The sequence below is a fragment of the Pantherophis guttatus genome, chromosome 15 (assembly GCF_059756535.1).
Source record: "Pantherophis guttatus breed Tessera chromosome 15, ASM5975653v1, whole genome shotgun sequence".
Lineage (NCBI taxonomy): Eukaryota > Metazoa > Chordata > Lepidosauria > Squamata > Colubridae > Pantherophis > Pantherophis guttatus.
Window position 1 is genome coordinate 9,165,001 of NC_142077.1, and position 16,548 is coordinate 9,181,548.

The 16,548-nt window shown below is 56.9% G+C and overlaps 2 protein-coding genes across 5 annotated transcripts in view; both read right to left on the minus strand.

Annotated features, from left to right (window-relative positions):
- The window catches only part of PLEKHM2 (pleckstrin homology and RUN domain containing M2), a 28,478-nt gene extending 27,587 nt beyond the window's left edge, over window positions 1-891 (minus strand). For 2 of the 3 annotated variants that reach the window (XM_087879017.1, XM_087879016.1), the window contains exon 1: window positions 550-803. In XM_087879017.1, coding sequence (XP_087735143.1) covers window positions 550-612 — 63 coding nt within the window. In that variant the 5' untranslated portion in view covers window positions 613-803. Of the gene's footprint in view, window positions 1-549 lie in introns of all 3 variants that reach the window. The other variant, XM_087879015.1, reaches the window with a different exon arrangement.
- A 2,192-nt stretch (window positions 892-3,083) lies between these two features.
- Window positions 3,084-16,017, minus strand: DDI2 (DDI proteasomal shuttling factor 2). 2 transcript variants are annotated; one of them, XM_060684538.2, is made up of 9 exons: window positions 15,781-16,017; window positions 13,011-13,140; window positions 11,808-12,095; window positions 11,134-11,260; window positions 10,909-11,036; window positions 10,581-10,709; window positions 10,379-10,482; window positions 9,478-9,667; window positions 3,084-6,381 (listed from the first exon to the last, which is right to left on the minus strand). In XM_060684538.2, the coding sequence occupies exons 1-9, from the start codon at window positions 15,916-15,918 to the stop codon at window positions 4,877-4,879; spliced, it is 2,739 nt and encodes a 912-aa protein (XP_060540521.2). In that variant the 5' UTR covers window positions 15,919-16,017; the 3' UTR covers window positions 3,084-4,876. The 2 variants fall into 2 exon arrangements, with proteins under 2 accessions (XP_060540521.2, XP_060540522.2); XM_060684539.2 differs by lacking the exon at window positions 15,781-16,017 and adding an exon at window positions 13,291-13,420.
- Between the last annotated feature and the right edge of the window lie 531 nt (window positions 16,018-16,548).

Consider the following 16,548-nt stretch of genomic DNA (forward strand, 5'->3'; position numbering starts at 1 on the left):
GATAATGATAAAAATAATAGTAATAGTAGTAGTAGTAGTAGTAGTAGTAGTAGTAGAATAATAATAATAATAATAATAATAATAATAATAATAATAATAATAATACCTCCCTGTGGTGATGATAATAACTACCTCCCTATGATGATGACAATAATAATAATAATAAAAACCTCCATGATGACAACCACAACAACAACCACCACAACAACCCTCCCTGTGATATTTGGCTGGCTTGTCCTTAAAAACAAGATAGGCTGGATCCCCATTTAAAAGCGGGGGGACAAAAGAGCCGGTTCCTCCTCCTCCTCCTCCTCCCCCCCTTTGGAGAAAGGCCTACCTTGTCAGGCCGGTTTCCACAGAGTCTGAGGGGACCCTCCCCCCCCCTTTCCCTCCGCGCGCTCCCCCCCTCCCCGCCCCCCCACGAAGCCGATGGGTGAGGAGCCCCCCCCGCTCCCCCTCCTTGACAGGCTGGCTCCCCCCCCGCGAGTGTGTGTGGGGGGAGGGGTCGTTGAGGGGCGTGTGTGGGGGGGGGGAGGGGTCCCCGCTGACCTTCTTGACGGAGAGCGAGATGTTCTCTAGGATGCGGTCCTTCAGCTGCGCGGGGGACTCCATGGCGGCGGCCCGCGTCTCCGGCCCGTCCTCTCCGGGGCTCCGGAGCCGCCTCCGCCGCCTCCTCCTCCGCCGGGGGCCCTCCGTGGTGGCGCTGCGGCGAGGGTCGCCTCAGGAGGGCGAGCGAGCGAGCGAGGGAGCGAGCGAGCCGGCCCCTCAACACCACCGCCGCCGCCGCCCCCTCGTGACCGCGCGAGGCAGGCCGGGAGATGTAGTCGCCGCCGTCGCCGCCGCGCGAGGAGACAGCGGCGCACCGCAACTCTCCCGGCAGCCCCTGCGGGCAGCGAGAGGCATCCCGGGAGTTGTAGTCCGGGCCCCGCCTCTTTTTCCTCCACCTTTATTTTATTTGTTGTGCAGTGACAATAAAGGTTGCTTTGTTGTTATTATTATCAAGCATGTATGAGAAAATAAGTATAAATGTAACATATAAACATATAAGTATAAACATAATAGAATAGAGTAGAGTAGAGTAGAGTAGAATAGAATAGAATAGAATAGAATAGAATAGAATAGAATAGAATAGAATAGAATAGAATAGAATAGAAAATACGGAATGGAATGGACTATAGAATAGAATAGAATAGAATAGGAATATGTATAGAATAGAATAGAATATGGAATGGAATGGAATGGAATGGAATGGAATAGAATAGACTATAGGATAGAATAGGAATAGGAATAGGAATAGGAATAGGAATGGGAATAGGTATAGAATAGAATAGAATAGAATAGAATAGAATAGAATAGAATAGAATAGAATAGAATATGGAATGGAATGGAATAGAATAGACTATAGGATGGAATAGGAATAGGAATGGGAATGGGAATAGGTATAGAATAGAATAGAATAGAATATGGAATGGAATGGAATGGAATAGACTATAGGATAGGATAGGATAGAATAGAATAGAAATAGAATAGAATAAAATTATTGGTCAAGTGTGATTGGACACACAAGGAATTTGTCTTGGTGCATATGCTCTCAATGTACATACGGAAAATAAAATACATTTGTTAAGAATCATAAGGTACAACACTTAATGATGGTTATAGGGTAAAAATAAGCAATCAATCATATTAGGAAACAGTCAATATAAATCATAAGGATAAAGCAACAAGTTACAGTCATACAGTCCTAAGTGGGAGGAGATGGGTGGTGGGAACGATGAGAAGATTAATAGTAGTGCAGACTTAGTGAATAGTTTGACAGGGTTGCGTGAATTATTTGTTTAGCAGAGGGATGGCATTCGGGAAAAACCTGTCGTGTCTAGTTGTTCTGGTGTGCAGTGCTCTATAGCCTCGTTTTGAGGGTAGGAGTTGAAACAGTTTATGTCCAGGATGTGAGGGGTCTGTAAATATTTTCACAGCCCCCTTTTTGACTCGTGCAGTACAGGTGAAACTCGAAAAATTAGAATATCGTGCAAAAGTTCATTTATTTCAGTAATGCAACTTAAAAGGTGAAACTAATATATGAGATAGACTCATTACATGCAAAGCAAGATAGTTCAAGCCTCGATTTGTCATAATTTGGATGATTATGGCTTACAGTTCATGAAAACCCCAAATTCACAATCTCAGAAAATTAGAATTATAATCAGAAATCAGAAAGAACATTCTTTGCTGTGTTTTGATGACGTTTTTGATGTTGGGTGTCCATTTTAGGTCATGAGATACGGTAGAACCTGGACATTTGAAGGTCTCTACTGTTGATACCGTGTAAGAGGTGGAAGTATGGGATGAAATGAGTACAAATAAATGGGAACAGTAGGACAGGGACAATACACACGCTGATGCACTTATGCCCACCCCCTTAAGTTTAAGGGTTAGGGTTAAGCTTAACCTTAAGCTCCCGCAGGCGCTCCAAGAAAAACAGCCCTGCGAGGGAGGCCCACCCACCCCCTCCACCCGGGTCCCCTGCACCACCAAGGCCCTCCTCAGCCAGGACGCCTCCCCTGTGGCAAAGGCCGGCCCAGGCCGCCTCCTCCTTCTCTTCCACCCCACATCTTTGACACCTGCCAAGGCTTCACCTGTTGAACCAGTTGGGCCTGATGAGTCAAGGAGCCGCCAAGAAGAGGCAAACCCACACACCCACCTGCCGTGGCAAGATCAGCCAGGCGCCCCAGGAGCTGCCAGTTATGGGCCTGGCACTACTTGCCAGCTTGAGGAAGGGAGAAGGTGCTGTGGGCGCTTCCAAAACCTGTTGCGCCACCAGCGGGTGGAAGGGATGCTGGGATGGAAGCCTTAGCTTGGATGTGGCATCGGTGCCCAGCTGGTGAAAGAAGTTGGGCAAGGCTGGGCAAAGCTACAGCGGTGTCCCTAATATTTACCTCCAGAAAAGGGGCACCGCCAGCACACACAAATGCCGCCTTCCCGTTCTCCTCCCTCCGCTGCCCGCCAAAATGCCCCTCCCTCTTTGGCCCTGCAACCCTCCGATTTGGCTGCACCAGTAAAATAAAAATCTATCGGACAACTGCTATGAGAAAACACATCTTTTATTGTTTAAAATCCAAAAGGTTTACATGTTTCTTCCAGTTGAGAAGCAACAGCCCCGTCCTGCCAAATACGTCCTCATTCTTTTAATTATTTTTTTGGTAAAAAGGAAGATGCGAGCTACAAAGATGTCACCCGGTCACCGGCAAAAGAGCCCGACTGCGTCGCGATGCCGCCCGGCAGCAGCCAAGCAGGCAAGGGCGAAGAAGGGCAGCCCTGCCGCCGTGACAGGCAGAGATTCCTGAGAGGCCACGGCCCGCCATTGCGTGTGACGAATGCCAAGGCAAACCCGACTCAAGGGTGTGGCCACCGGTGATCCCCACGGCCTTCACTCGGCGTACGAGGAGGGAGCAAGGTCCAGACTGCTCCTCCGTGAATTATACGCAAACCTCTACGACAGGCAAGCGCTTTTGTGGACTCCCACACCACCGCCCTCCAACCGGGCACTCTCTCTGCCAGGAAGTGCAGCCCTCGAAACACACACGAAGGTGCATTTCGAAAGCATTGCCTCCTGCAACCAGAGGTTTAGTCCCTCGGCAGCACCCACTTCCAGAGAGAGACGGGCACCTTCAGGGGCACCTGACAAGGGAACTCCTGCCGTGCAGAGCCCCTACTACTACCTTCCCGTAAAAAAAGGGGTGTGTGGGGTCTTCCCGCTGCCATCGGACATCAGCAAATCCTAGCCAAGAGCCATAGCGTTTGTCGAATCAAAAGCAAACATAAGTGCGCCACCCGTACCCCACCCCCCTTCATTTCAAAACTCTCCCGTCCGCTCTGAATTATGGGGACGGGACAGATTTAATCTCTCAAGCTGCAGAGAAAAATTCAAGCCTTCAGAAACACAGAGGAAACCCCCTCCCCACCCCCTTTTCTTAACTTCCAAGATCCAGTCCTGGGCTGTGGAATCGGGGCCAAATGAGTGGCAGTTCCTGCCCTCTCGCAGTTAAATGTGATCGCCAGCTACCAATTCCCTGCCTTTCCTTTCAAATCATCCAATGCTTAAAAGACCATCCCGTTTAAGGGAGGCTCCCGGCAAGCAACCCCCTGCCCTAACCTCCCCCAAGGGAAAAATTAGAAAGCGCCACAGCTCCTCCATTCTTCGGCCTTCTCTCTGACCTAGCTCTGCTATCTCCTCGCCAAGCCCAGCACCGTCATGCCCATCCACCATGGCATCCAAAGATGCGGTTCGGCGTGCACCAAGAAGGGGCAAAAGCCCCCCCTCCTCCCAAGGCCCCTTGGGACCAGCCTCAAGAGCTGACCTGGCCACTGTACTCTCACAGTACCCAAAAAGCGCTACCCCCCTCGGAGCACTCTGCCCGGGGACCTATTTTCACTCACAGCTGCAGGCTAAGCAGAAGGGAGTCCCGGTGACATGGCTGGCACACGGTGTCAACCGGGGGCGAGGGTAAGAAATGGGGTGCCGTGCCCCATCCCTGCTCCTGAAGACTCTGCCTTCCTGGCACTTCACCAAGGTTAAGCGCCCCCTCGGACCTGGGTCTATACTTTCTAAGCCCCAAATTTGCATATCGTTCTAAAACCATGTATTTAAATAAAGTTTATTCCCGTAAACGTCACCAGAATGGATAGGAATAACAAATCGCGGATTCCGTACAATACCAAATGTTTGTTTTTTAAATGGCCAAAATTCAACCAGGGAACTAGGAGATGAGCTGGTTGAAAATAAGGGATATTTTTCTTCCCCTTTTTCTTAAAAAAAAAAAAAAGGAATCAAACGTAGTCACCGGGAGGGGGGGCTCTTTCAGAAAGGCAGTCTTGGCTACGTGGGCACCACGATATTCCTGGCTAGCAAGATGAGCAGGGCCAGATCGGCGTTGCCTCCCGCGTGCTCCAGAGCTTCTCCGGCTTCTTGGCGAGTAAAGCCGGCCCCCACAATCTGATCGAGGTTTGCAGCGAGGGCAGGAGGAGAGTGAGGCTCTGAAGCGCCGGGAAAGGATGGCGGCTCTGGCTGTTCAACAGGATGCTCGCTGGAGTCTCCCCCTTCTTCTGGGGAAGGATTGCTACAACTGCCCTGGGCCGCCGAGGACTCCGGAGGGCCAAGCGTGGCAAGAGAGCTCTGCCCCACAGCAGCGCAGCCAGGATGCTGCTGGCCAGAGGATGAGAGCTCAGTCGGTTTTCTCAGGCACTCCTTGGCCTGCGGCGGAGGCCACACCGCCAAAGGGCTTGCTGGGACGGAGTCACCGCAGCCAGAGGCCCCTTGGGCAGCCTCCTGCTGCCCCCCAGCTAAGTAGGGCTCCTCCAGCATCTCTGTCCCGGCCTCCAAGCAGGCGGCTGGGTGGGAGAGGGCTGGATCCTGCCTTGCTTGCTCTCGGGAACACTCCTCAGCCGCAGCTGACTCTTCGGGAGGAACCTCCGGTGAGCTCTCTTCCTGCAGAGACCCCCCTCTCCGGAAGTCGTGCTTCGAACTCACAACCAGGAGCCGGTGGAGCTCCTTCAGGGCTGAAGCGAGGGAGATGCCTGTCTCGTCGTCTTGATCCTTGGGCCGGTTAACAGGGACATTTCCGGGCTGAGTCGAGCTGCTCGCTGGGGGGAGACCGAAGGGCAGAGGAAGGCCGTGGCATTTGGGCAACCCCGTCTCCATCCCGGGGGCCGTGGCGCTCATGTCAGCTGACTCAAGAAAGTGTGGGTCTGGGGCCTCTGGGGCAGGGGGGCCTTCGAGTGAGTGGTCATCTCCCGGTGGCTGGGCTGGGGACCCCTCTGGCCTCCCTTCGGCCCCTTGGGACATCTCTTCTTCCGCAGTATCAGCCAGTGGCGAGGAAATGTCCCCCACAAGCCAAGGCTCCCTCCATTCACCTGGAGGAAGCTTGTTGGGCCCTAGCAGCAGAGGGGCGTCGGGCTCGCTCATCTCTTGGGACGGGCTGCTCTCTCCCCCCATCTCCTGAGGCTCGGGGCCAGCAGCAGCCTTCTCAGAAAGGCAGCTGGAAGCAGCACATATGTTTTGGGGGGTCACCGAGCCCCCCAGGTGGGAGTGGGCCCCGGCGCCCGCCAGATTCAGTGGGGAGGCCGGGGGCTTCTTGTTCCCCAACCCTCCCCAGGGCTCCAGCATAGAATCCAGGGATTTCCCAGTTCGGGGACTTTCAGGCTCTTTCTGGCCGCTGTGGGGGGAGCCAACGGCCGGAGCAGAGGCCGAGCGATCGAGCGATCGGCTTGCAGGACTGTCGGTAATCTTCGGACCAAGTTCTGGAAAACAAACTGGAGGTTTAAAGCTGTCCGAAGTTGGTTGCGATGGAGCTTCAAGTGAGGTAGTTTCTGTATCGCTATTCTCTGCGCACACAAGAGGAGAGAAGAGGGAGAGATAAGGCAGATTAAGAACCCCAGAAGATCCCAGAGGAAACGGGGAGGCCCTATGAGCGGCCGACAGAGCTGGAGCAGGGAAAGCTGCCTCCCCCCCCGCAAGCCTGCTCCCTTCACAAGGGGGGTGCAAGCGGGAACGGCTCTTCCACCCCCAATCTATCCCCGAATAGGCTCCTTTCCCCACTCCCCCCCTCATCCTTCTGTTATAACAGGAGGGGGGGGCAGGACAGAAGGCCAAACCAGCTGCAAGCAAGCAACGAGCACTGCAGCCCTCCAGAGTGACCCACCCACCCCCACTTCAATTTCACTGCAGTTAGGACCTTAACCGGCCGCGAAGGCCACTTCCCGACTTCCGAGGAGCAGAAACCACGACAGTTTCGGCGGAGAATCTCCTCCCGCAGCCTCCCCTCCTCCAAGACGCCCAGAAGGAAATTGCTCTGCCAGGTTTCCAGGTGAAGGTGGGCCCATCGGGGTTAGCTCAAGCCAAGGCCCGCTAGTGCCTCTCCAGCACGCCCCACATGCATTAGCCGAAGTAACGCCCAGCAAAGAAGCCAGGCACCGCTTTCCGAGGGGCAGGAGATGGGGAGAAGAAAGCCAGAAACGCCATTTAGAATCATCGAGAGGTTCAGCCGAGCGATCCGGCTGCCTCGAGTCAAGATCCTCCAGGCGACCAAGCGGTAGGATCTGCACCGGCCTTGGCCTTCCTCAGCTGCCATCATGCCAGATAAAGCTTTGCCCAGGAGCGTCCCAACGAACCCACTGCTGCTCAAGTCCTCCGCTGGGGTCCCCCGTCTCGGATCCAAGTCGGCGGTCCCCTCCATCCATCCATCCTTCCACCCACCCACCCCCCACCTGCAGGAGCCGCGAGAGGGAGGAAGCGCTGGCAGTACCTGGTGTGTGGGGGGCCCCCTCCAGCGGCAGCAAAACCACATTACATGCATCTAGGCTTCTGGCATTCTGTTTGGATTAGGAGACAAACACACCAAACGTGGTTAGCACACGCCACATGCATCCTGGCTCCGGGGTGGCCCGGCGGCCCTTCCTGACCCCCCCCCCCACTTCCTGGCCTGTCTTCCGAAGTCCTGTCTGAGCGGCTGCTGGCTGTGCCGGATGAAGGGCTTCCTTCCTTCTTTCCTTCCTGGCTCTAGGCTCAACTATCGCGCTGACTCTCTCGGTGCTGCTGCTGCTGCTGCTGCTTCTGCCTGTCTGATGGCCGCCGCTCTTCCTCTCCTCTTCCTGACGTTAAGAAGGGCAGCCTGACGGGGACACAAGAGGCCCCTGGGCTGAAGGGCGCAGATGCGCAGCCGGATGGGGAAACTCTCCAGATTGTCCAGCACGTCTTGTCCCAGATCATCCACCTTCCTCCGCTGCTTGGGCAATGCCTGCTTGGCCTCGGGCCCTGCCGCGAGCCCGCAAAAGGCTCGGGCACGAAACACTCTTCTCGCCTGATCTTGGGTGACTGTCCTGTCCTCTCCCTGGTCTTTCTCAAGCGCTCTTTCCTCTTCCTGTCCTCTGGAGCTGGCGGTCAGGACGGGTGGCAGAGTCAGCAAGGCGTGTGCCCGCCGATTCCTCCGTCCGATGGGCTCTGCGCCTCCGTCACATGCCCTCCAAATCCAATGCGGAATAGAACTTCGGCCCCCCCAAGGAGCCCAACTGCTCTCGCTCTCTCTCTCTCTTTCTCTCTCTCGCTGCAGTCGCACAAATAAAGGAACTTTTGCACCCAACTGCAAAAGACAGAACTACGTTCGGAGAGGCTGAACTGCCCAGGGCAGTGAAGGGAAGGGCACCAAGGAACCACGGTTCCCATCACGCAGAGTCTCCCGTGAAGGACAGAGAGCCCCCCACCAACCTATCACAAAGTGGCCAAACCGGGCAGCAGAGAGCAAAGGGATGGCAGGAGGTGATGCCACAGGGCAAAGGGGACTTCCAGTGCAGGAGAGCCCCTCTGGCCAGGCCGGGCGGGGAGGGAGAAGACGGGGGTGGTGGACTGGGGCCGGGGACTGCTCGGGCTAAGTAAAACTCAAGACTAAGCTGGATCTCTTTAAGGGAGAGCTTTAATGCCAGGATATAAGGATACAAGGCCTCTGTTTGATTGACCACAAAGCATATTTTTTTTGGGGGGGGGAGGGAAGCAGGGGCTACAAGAGGGTACAAAGGGGATGAGCTGAGGGGCGGCGCTTTCTTCGCTTGGCTTTCTGCCGCTGATGTCTGAAGCGGCCACCTTGCACCAATCCACCTGTAACTTAACGGGGCCAAAAGAGAGGAGGGTGAAGGATGAAGCCCCCACTCCCAAAACAGACCAAGTTACTTCCGCCGCCTGCTTCTAGGCCTGTCAGTTCGGCCACGTCTCCCTTGCTTCTGGGAGCTGGGGTGGGGGGGATGGGGAGGGCCCAGTCCTGGGACAAGCCCCTCTCGAGTCCACACAGGTCCTATAGGACGCCCAAGACCCAGAGTAAAGGGTGGGGTTCACCCTCAAGAGAGCCAGCCGGTCCCAGGGACTCGGCAAGTGGGGCGCGCGAACAGAACAAGCGTCCCTAGAGAAAGCAAAGCCTATGAATTCGACGGGAAAAGAACCCTGCGCCAAGACAGTGTTTTCTTCCCAGGCGCCGCTGGGGAATGACCACAGGAGGTGAAACGTCGGTTAAAAGAGAATTAAATTACTCACCTAAGGTTTCCTACTTCGGATAACCAGGGGGGGCGGGGGGGGGCGGGGGGGGCAATGTTAAAACCTCTGCTTAAAAGCTGTTAAGTCACAGCTCCCGCAACGCGCCTGAGGAAAACCTGATCGGCGGTCGAAATTCGTGGCGGTCCCACCAAAAAAAAGGGTGTGTGGTTTCCTCTTGTCACAGCACCGTCGATCTGCGCCCTCCCTGACCCTCAAGAGGCAGCTTTTCCTGGGCGCTCATTCCAGATTAAGAACCCCAAATTTCAGCACCGCAAAATGGCGCTCTTTCAAATTTCAGCACCGCAAAACTCCCCCCTTTCTGGAACGTTCTGGAATGTTCCGTTCTCCGGCAAGCGCCCCCCTCCCCCTCCCCATGACCCGCTTCCTCCTAGCCCACCTACCTGCTTCCTCAGCAGACTTCTGAAGGGCTTCGGCCAGCTCTTGATCTGCCAGTTCATCCGGCCGCATGTCATCCCGGCCCGGCCCGTAAGCCAACTTGGCACACTCGGGAAGCTCCCCCTCAGGCAGGAAGGTCGTCTGAGAGCCGGTGGTGCCAATCACCAGCACGTTGTTCTTCAGGTCGATGGAGCACTGGGGAGGGAAGGAAGAAAGGCGAGGAGCCCCTGAGGCTGACCCTGGCCGGGAGACCCCCACAAAACCTGTTCTGCCCTAGGCTTCCCCAGCAGCACGAAGCCAAGTCCTCATCCCAATAAATCCCTTTTATTGAATTGACAGTGAATTCCTCTCCAGCAAAAAGTCTCTCCTCTCCCACTGTCTTTCAAGATAGTTCACAACTGCCGACCTTTATCAGGCTTGGAGAGCGGCCAGGCCGATATCTTTCACTGGCAAGAATGCAGGAATGAACTAATTGTCTCCTGCAAACTCCACTCCCCTGTTGCTCCTCTTTTATTCCCTCTGGGAGGGGCCCTTCATTGTCCACCTGTGGCTTTACTCCTGAGTCGTCCCTTCTTCTTTAGCTGTTCCCTTCGTCTGGCAACTCTGCACATGTGCACACTGGGAACAGGCTCCAGCTGTTTGTCTGCCTCACTGATGTCTGACTCTGAAGACAGCTGATAACTGGCATGCGGCCCTGACCCCCCTCTCTGCCTCCGATGCAGAGCCCTCATCAGACCCTTTCTGAGACTCCAGAATTGGCCCATGTTCCTCCCCAACCTCCTCACTGTCTGAATCTGCTGCCAGCTCGGTTGGCCACAACAAAGCCAGGAAAGGAAGGAGACCCTCAGAAACTGCTGCCTGCAAGGGAGCGCCACTCCTGCCAGCCCTCAGATGCCCGCCGCTCACCTGGTGCCTCTTCAGCATGTCCAGGCCCAGCAGCATGTCCATGGGCTGCTCCTCCAGGATGGAGAAGGAGCACGGGAGGAAATCCCCCTCGATCTGCACCTGAGCTGCAGCAGAAAACATGGCGGGTAGGCGTTCCTTCCACCCAGAAGCCGGCCTCCGCCGAGGGATGGCGTTGCCGGCTGCCTCCTCCCCAAACACCTACCCAGGTGCACCCTGCCAATGATCCGCTGGGTGCCCACGCCCCGGGCGATGCCTGCCCAGCGCCGGTCCACCAATCGCATGATGTTGCACCGCTCCGCGCACGCCTGGCTCATGATGGTCATCTGGGCACCTGCCAAGAGGGCACGCCGAGTTGCAAAGATCCCCTCCGCTGGGAGGACGGGACCTCTTCCCGAAGGGAATCTCAGTCCTGCCGTCCTCTCCGCACAAGGCTACCCGGCATTGTCCTGCAACTGGCCTCCCCCAGACCTTCCACAAGCGTGGGCCAGCCACGCCCGGCAGGAAAGGGAGGGAAGGGGAACCAGACGGACCTGAGTCCACGAAGGCCTTCACGGGATGGCCATTGACCTTGCAATTGATGTACAGCATCACCACCTGGCCAAAGCTCTCGGGAGCCTCTTCCATGGCGATAGTCATGTTCTCTTCGATATTCTGCTGCCTGAGAGCAGAACAGCAGAGCCGGTCAGAAGCCTCCTTGGACCGGCTCCCTCCAGACCCAGCCTTCCGCTCACCCCTCCCTGCTACCGGCCCGCTACCTAATGTCCTCCTCGATCTTGGCCTGAGCTTCCAGATCAAAAGGGTCAGCGGAGAAGAGACGGATCCTCTCCTGCTCGCGGCGCGCTCGGTCCTGTTGCTGTTCCACCAGCACTTGAGTGAATTTCTCTGGGACACAAAACACAGGAGGGAAGGGTTTTTTTTGAAATTCATAGGGCCGTGATGGCGAACCTATAGCACGCATGCCGGAAGTGGCACGCAGAGCCATCTCTCTGGACACGCCAGCCGTCGCCTGTTGCTCTTCCGGGTTCGGGCGCGCAGATGCACTCTGGCCAGCTGGTCTTCACGCGTGTGGGAGCGCCGGAAACCGGAAGACCAGGTGACTGGCGTGCATGCGCACGACAGGAAGCTGAGCTTCTAGTTCCCGCGCTCCCATGTGCGCGAAGACCAGTTGGTCTTCGCACGCACATGGGTGCCAGAAACTGGAAGTCCAGGTGACTGGCGCGCATGTGCACGTCGGAAACCAAAAGTTGAGTGCTCCTGCACGTCAGGGAACTGCTTTTCTGGTTTCCGGCCCTCCCACGCGCTCCCTTTTCGGCCCCGAAAAGATTCGCCAACACTGTCATAGGGCAAAGTGGTATCACTGACCCTCCCCCTGCCCCATTCCTCCTCCACCCACCCTGAGAGGTTCTTCCCTCCCAACGGCAGGACTCACCCAGGTCTCCGCTGAGCAGCGCCTCGGCCAGAGGGGGGTTGCGTTCCTTCAGCAAGGAGAGTTCATGGGGGTTGGCCAGCAGCATGGCTCGCAAAAGAGCCGGGTTGTCCAGGCCTTGTGGGATGGAGGGTGGGTCGGGAGGGGCCGGGGTGACGGCCGGGGCCGGAGGGATCGGGGCGACGGCCGGGGCCTGTGGGGTCGGGGCTGGGGGTGGCAGCTGTAGAGACTGGGAGAACTGGGTGGACGTCCCCGGCACGGCGATGCTGCTGAAGTCTATCCTGGGCATCCCTATTTGCGATGGGAGGGGAAAAGAAGACAATACCTGATCAGCCTCCACCTGGGTGTTCTGGCTTTGTGGAGAAGAGGTGGGGTTTGCAAATAGATTCTGAAACGGGAACACCTGTATCCACACTGGGCTTGAAATGGACCGGTTTGGTGAGACGACCCTCCCTTTCTCTGACACTGCATCAGCTCTTCAGATTTTGGAATACATGACCCACCCCCAGTGGTGAAATCCAATTTTTTTTTACTACTGGTTCTGTGGGTGTGGCTTGGTGGGCGTGGTGAGCATGGCAGGGGAAGGATACTGCAAAATCTCCATTCCCTCCCCGCTCCTGGGGGAAGGATAGTGCAAAATCTCCATTCCCACCCCACTCTGGGGCCAGCCAGAGGTGGTATTTGCCAGTTCTCCAAACTGTTCAAAATTTCCGCTACTGGTTCTCCAGAACCTGCTGGATTTCACCCCTGCCAACCCCCCCACTGTGCCCTCCAGAGACTGCCCGGTTGATGAGCCGAGCAGCCAAGACAGGATGAAGGCATCCGGGGCCGTTCAAGGAAGAAAACCGGGGGAGGAAACGGTGCGACAGCCCACAAAATGTCGATTTATGATGACTCTGAGTGTGCCTTGCGTTCTGCTCCTGCGTTTGTGAACGCTATTCCTGCGTTTCAGCACAGAACTCCAGCGGAAATCACCCCCTCGAGGATAAACAATTTGGGAAGCTGCCTTAAGCTCCGGGGAGGGAGGGAGGGGAGGGGAATCTGCCCCGCTTTCCAAAATGTGACCCCTTGTGTGACCTGAGGAGCTATCAATGTCGCGGGCATTTATAACGGGCAATTTAAACAGACCGAAAGCACAGGACCTGAGTCCGAGGCCGGTCAGGCCAAAGAGGGGGAACTCACGAGGAGGAGGAGGGGGTCTCTTACCAGAATAGGGGGCCGAGGACTGTGCCTGCCCATTCTCCACTTGCTGCAGGATCACCACATCTCCGTCCTTCAGGCCATAAGACGCCAACGACCGGTGATTGTCGGTGAGCGGCTGCTCGGCAAAGATGATCTGAGAGGAAGAGGCAGTCAGACGTTCAAAACGAAGCGGACTCCAAGGAGATGCCCTGCTGGGTCAACCAGGGTCAGGCCAGCCTCGGACCCCGGGGCTATCGAGCCTAAAAAGGCAGGCAGCCCAGCCGGGAGCACTCAAGCCACCCACCTCTGCAAGCGACCGAACAAAAGTAGCCCAACCAAACTGGGCTGAAGCGACAGCCGTTTCCTCTCAGCGAGCCCATCCCGGACGTGACCCCTTCCTGGAGAGATATTTTCCAAAGCATGCCTCAGGCCTGCGTCAAGCTGTGGCTTCGAACGACTGAAAAAACCTATTTCGCAGCTCCAAGACCCCGACGATTCATGATCTCGCGGTCCAATCTAACCGTCTCCTGCCCTCCCGTCTTGGTAATCTAACTATTCCCAGAATCGCTTCCTGACAGTGCCAGGAAGCGGATCCCGCTGGGGCTCCAAGAGACACTGCGAGGATCTGGTAGAAAGCACTGCCTGAAAGAGCCACGGGAAATGCCACCGCCTGCTCCGCGGCTGTGCCATCGGGGTGCAAGACGACAGCGGAAGAATGCAACTCAGATCCACCCGCAGGTGCCTGCAAGCCGACCGACAGGTACAAAGGATTGCGGGCTGGCCGGTTGAGTCAGGAGCCGGATCCACCGCTCCCGAGGGAGGGATCAGAATGTCAGGAGAGGATCTGGGGCCACCTGGCCTGTGCCAAAAGTGGCTGCAGGGGGCATCTGCAAAGCTTTGCCCACATGGAAGGGATCTACAGAAGGCAGATAGAAAGATTCCGGCCATGGAAAGAACTGGGAACGCATCGGAAGGGCCTCCTAGTTCAAACCAGCCCGCCTGCCTTCTGCAAGCCAGGAAACTAGGCGGGCAGCGCCCAGTCTGGGTACAGACAAAGCAGCCACGAATGAAGGCGAATCCACATGGTCCCAGGGCAATGTCGCGGGATCCAATCTGGGTTGGTCCACCGGTCCAGAGGTGTTGTCTTTCGAGCTTTCGTGCTGGAATCCATTCTGAGGGATCCAGGAATCCGAAAACCACCTCTGGTCCCGGTGACCGACCCAGATCGGACCCCTGCAGACCAAGCAGTCTCTGGGCACCCTCAGAGGAGATGAGGCAGGAGGGCCAAGGCAGATGAACCACAGTCCCAAAATAGATGACCAGGTAGTGAACGGGCAGCCGCCATTGGCAGAGTTGGACTCTCAACTCTGGCAGCCGGCCAGCTGGTTCCGCAGCCAGAGAGCTCCTTGCTACAGACACCCCTCCCCCCCACTGCCAGAAGGCCCGGGGCAACTGTCCCCAAAAGCAACGCTACCCCCCACTCCCCAACTGGAGGGCATCCGGAGCCCCTGCCCAGCTGCAAGGGGGAGACCAGCCACCCCATAAAGCAACCTCCCCAACCATGCCATCTGAGGGCATCGGGACCCCTGCCCACCTGCGGGGGGAGACCAGCCACCCTAGTCATCGGGACCCCTGCCCAGCTGCAAAGAGGAGACCTCCCGCCCCACAAAGCGCCCCCCCATATCCCAGGGCATCTGGAGCCCCTACCCAGCTGTAAAAAGACCACCCACCCCACAAAGCGCCTTCCCCCCCATCCAAGGGCATCTAGAGCCCCTGCCCACCTGCGCCGGGAGACCAGCAAGGGGGAGACCTCCCTCTCCACAAAGCGTCCCCCCACACCATCCGAGGGCATCAGGACCCCTGCCCAGTTGTAAAGAGAAGACCACCAGCCCCACAAAGCGCCCCCACCACGCCATCCTAGGGCATCGGGACCCCTGCCCAGCTGCAAGCGGAAGACCTCCCTCCCCACGAAGCGTCCCCCCAACGCCACCCTAGGGCTTCGGGACCCCTGCCCAGCTGTAAAGGGGAGACCTCCCTCCCCATAAAGCGCCCCCCCATTCAGTATCTGAGGGCAGCTGGAGCCCCTGCCAAGCTTTAAAGAGGAGACCACCCACCCCACATAAGCGCCCCCAAACACACCATCCGAGGGCATCTAGGGTATCGGGACCCCTTGCCCAGCTAATGGGGGAGACCAGTCCCCCCCCAAAAAAGCACCTCCCCCCGCCCTCCAGGGACATCAGGACCCCTGCCCAGCTTTAAAAAGGAGACCACCCACCCCACATAAGCGCCCCCAAACACACCATCCTATGGCATTGGGACCCCTGCCCAGCTGTAAAGGAGAGACCACCCGCCCCACATAAGCACCCTCCCCCACACACACACCATCCGAGGTCATCGCGACCCCTTGCCCAGCTAATGGGGGAGACCAGCCCCCCCCCCAAAAAAAGCACCTCCCCCCGCCCTCCGGGGACATCGGGACCCCTGCCCAGCTTTAAAAAGGAGACCACCCACCCCGCATAAGCGCCCCTCCCCAATACCCGAGGGCATCGGGACCCCTGTGGGGGGGGGGAAGACCAACCCCCCCCAAAAAACACCTCCCCCCTCCCAGTATCCGAGGGCGTCGGGACCCCTGCCCACCTGCGGGGCGGAGGGGGCGCAGCGCAGCGCGGAGGGAGGGAGGGAGGGAGGGAGGGGGGAAGGGCGGGGAGCCTCCTTGGGTGGGGGTGGGGGAAAGACGCCCCCCCCACCCACGGCGGGGGCTGCAGAGGCGTCGGGCGGGCGGGGGGGCACCGACCTGGCTCTGAGAGGCGGGGATGCCGGACTCGAGCGCGCAGAGGGCTCGGAAGTTCTGGAGCTCGAAGTCGGCGTCCACCTGCAGCGAGAAGGTCAGCTCGGAGCGGTCCCGCCGCAGGCAGAACACCGTCAGCAGCATCGCCGCCGCCGCCGCCGCCGCCTCACCCGCGCAGCGCTCCGCTCCGCCGGAAAGCCCACCCCCCCCACGCCGTGTCTGAAGCGCCGGACGGCTGTCGCAAAAGGTCGCGCGCCCGGCGCATGCGCAAGAAGGAGGAGGGGGAAAGAAAGGAGCCTCGCCCCTCGGAGCGAGGGGTAGGAAATGGGGGGGGGAGAAACCACCGCCCTCTAAAGGTCACGTCGGGGAACGACACGCCTCAACACACACATAGAGAAATAAACTTTTTGACAGGCAGGCAGACAGACAGAGACAGATAGATAGAGATGGATGGATGGATGGATGGATGGATGGATAGATGATAGATAGAAAATAGAGATGGATGGATGGATGGATAGATAGATGATAGATAGAAAATAGAGATGGATGGATAGATGATAGATAGATAGATAGATAGATAGATAGATAGATAGATAGATAGATAGATAGATTGATTAGGTAGGTAGGTAGGTAGGTAGGTAGAAAGAAGATAGAGATGGATGGATGGATGGATAGATAGAAGATAGATAGATAGATAGATAGATAGATAGATAGATAGATAGATAGATAGATAGATAGATAGATAGATACAAGATAGAGATGGGTGGATAGATG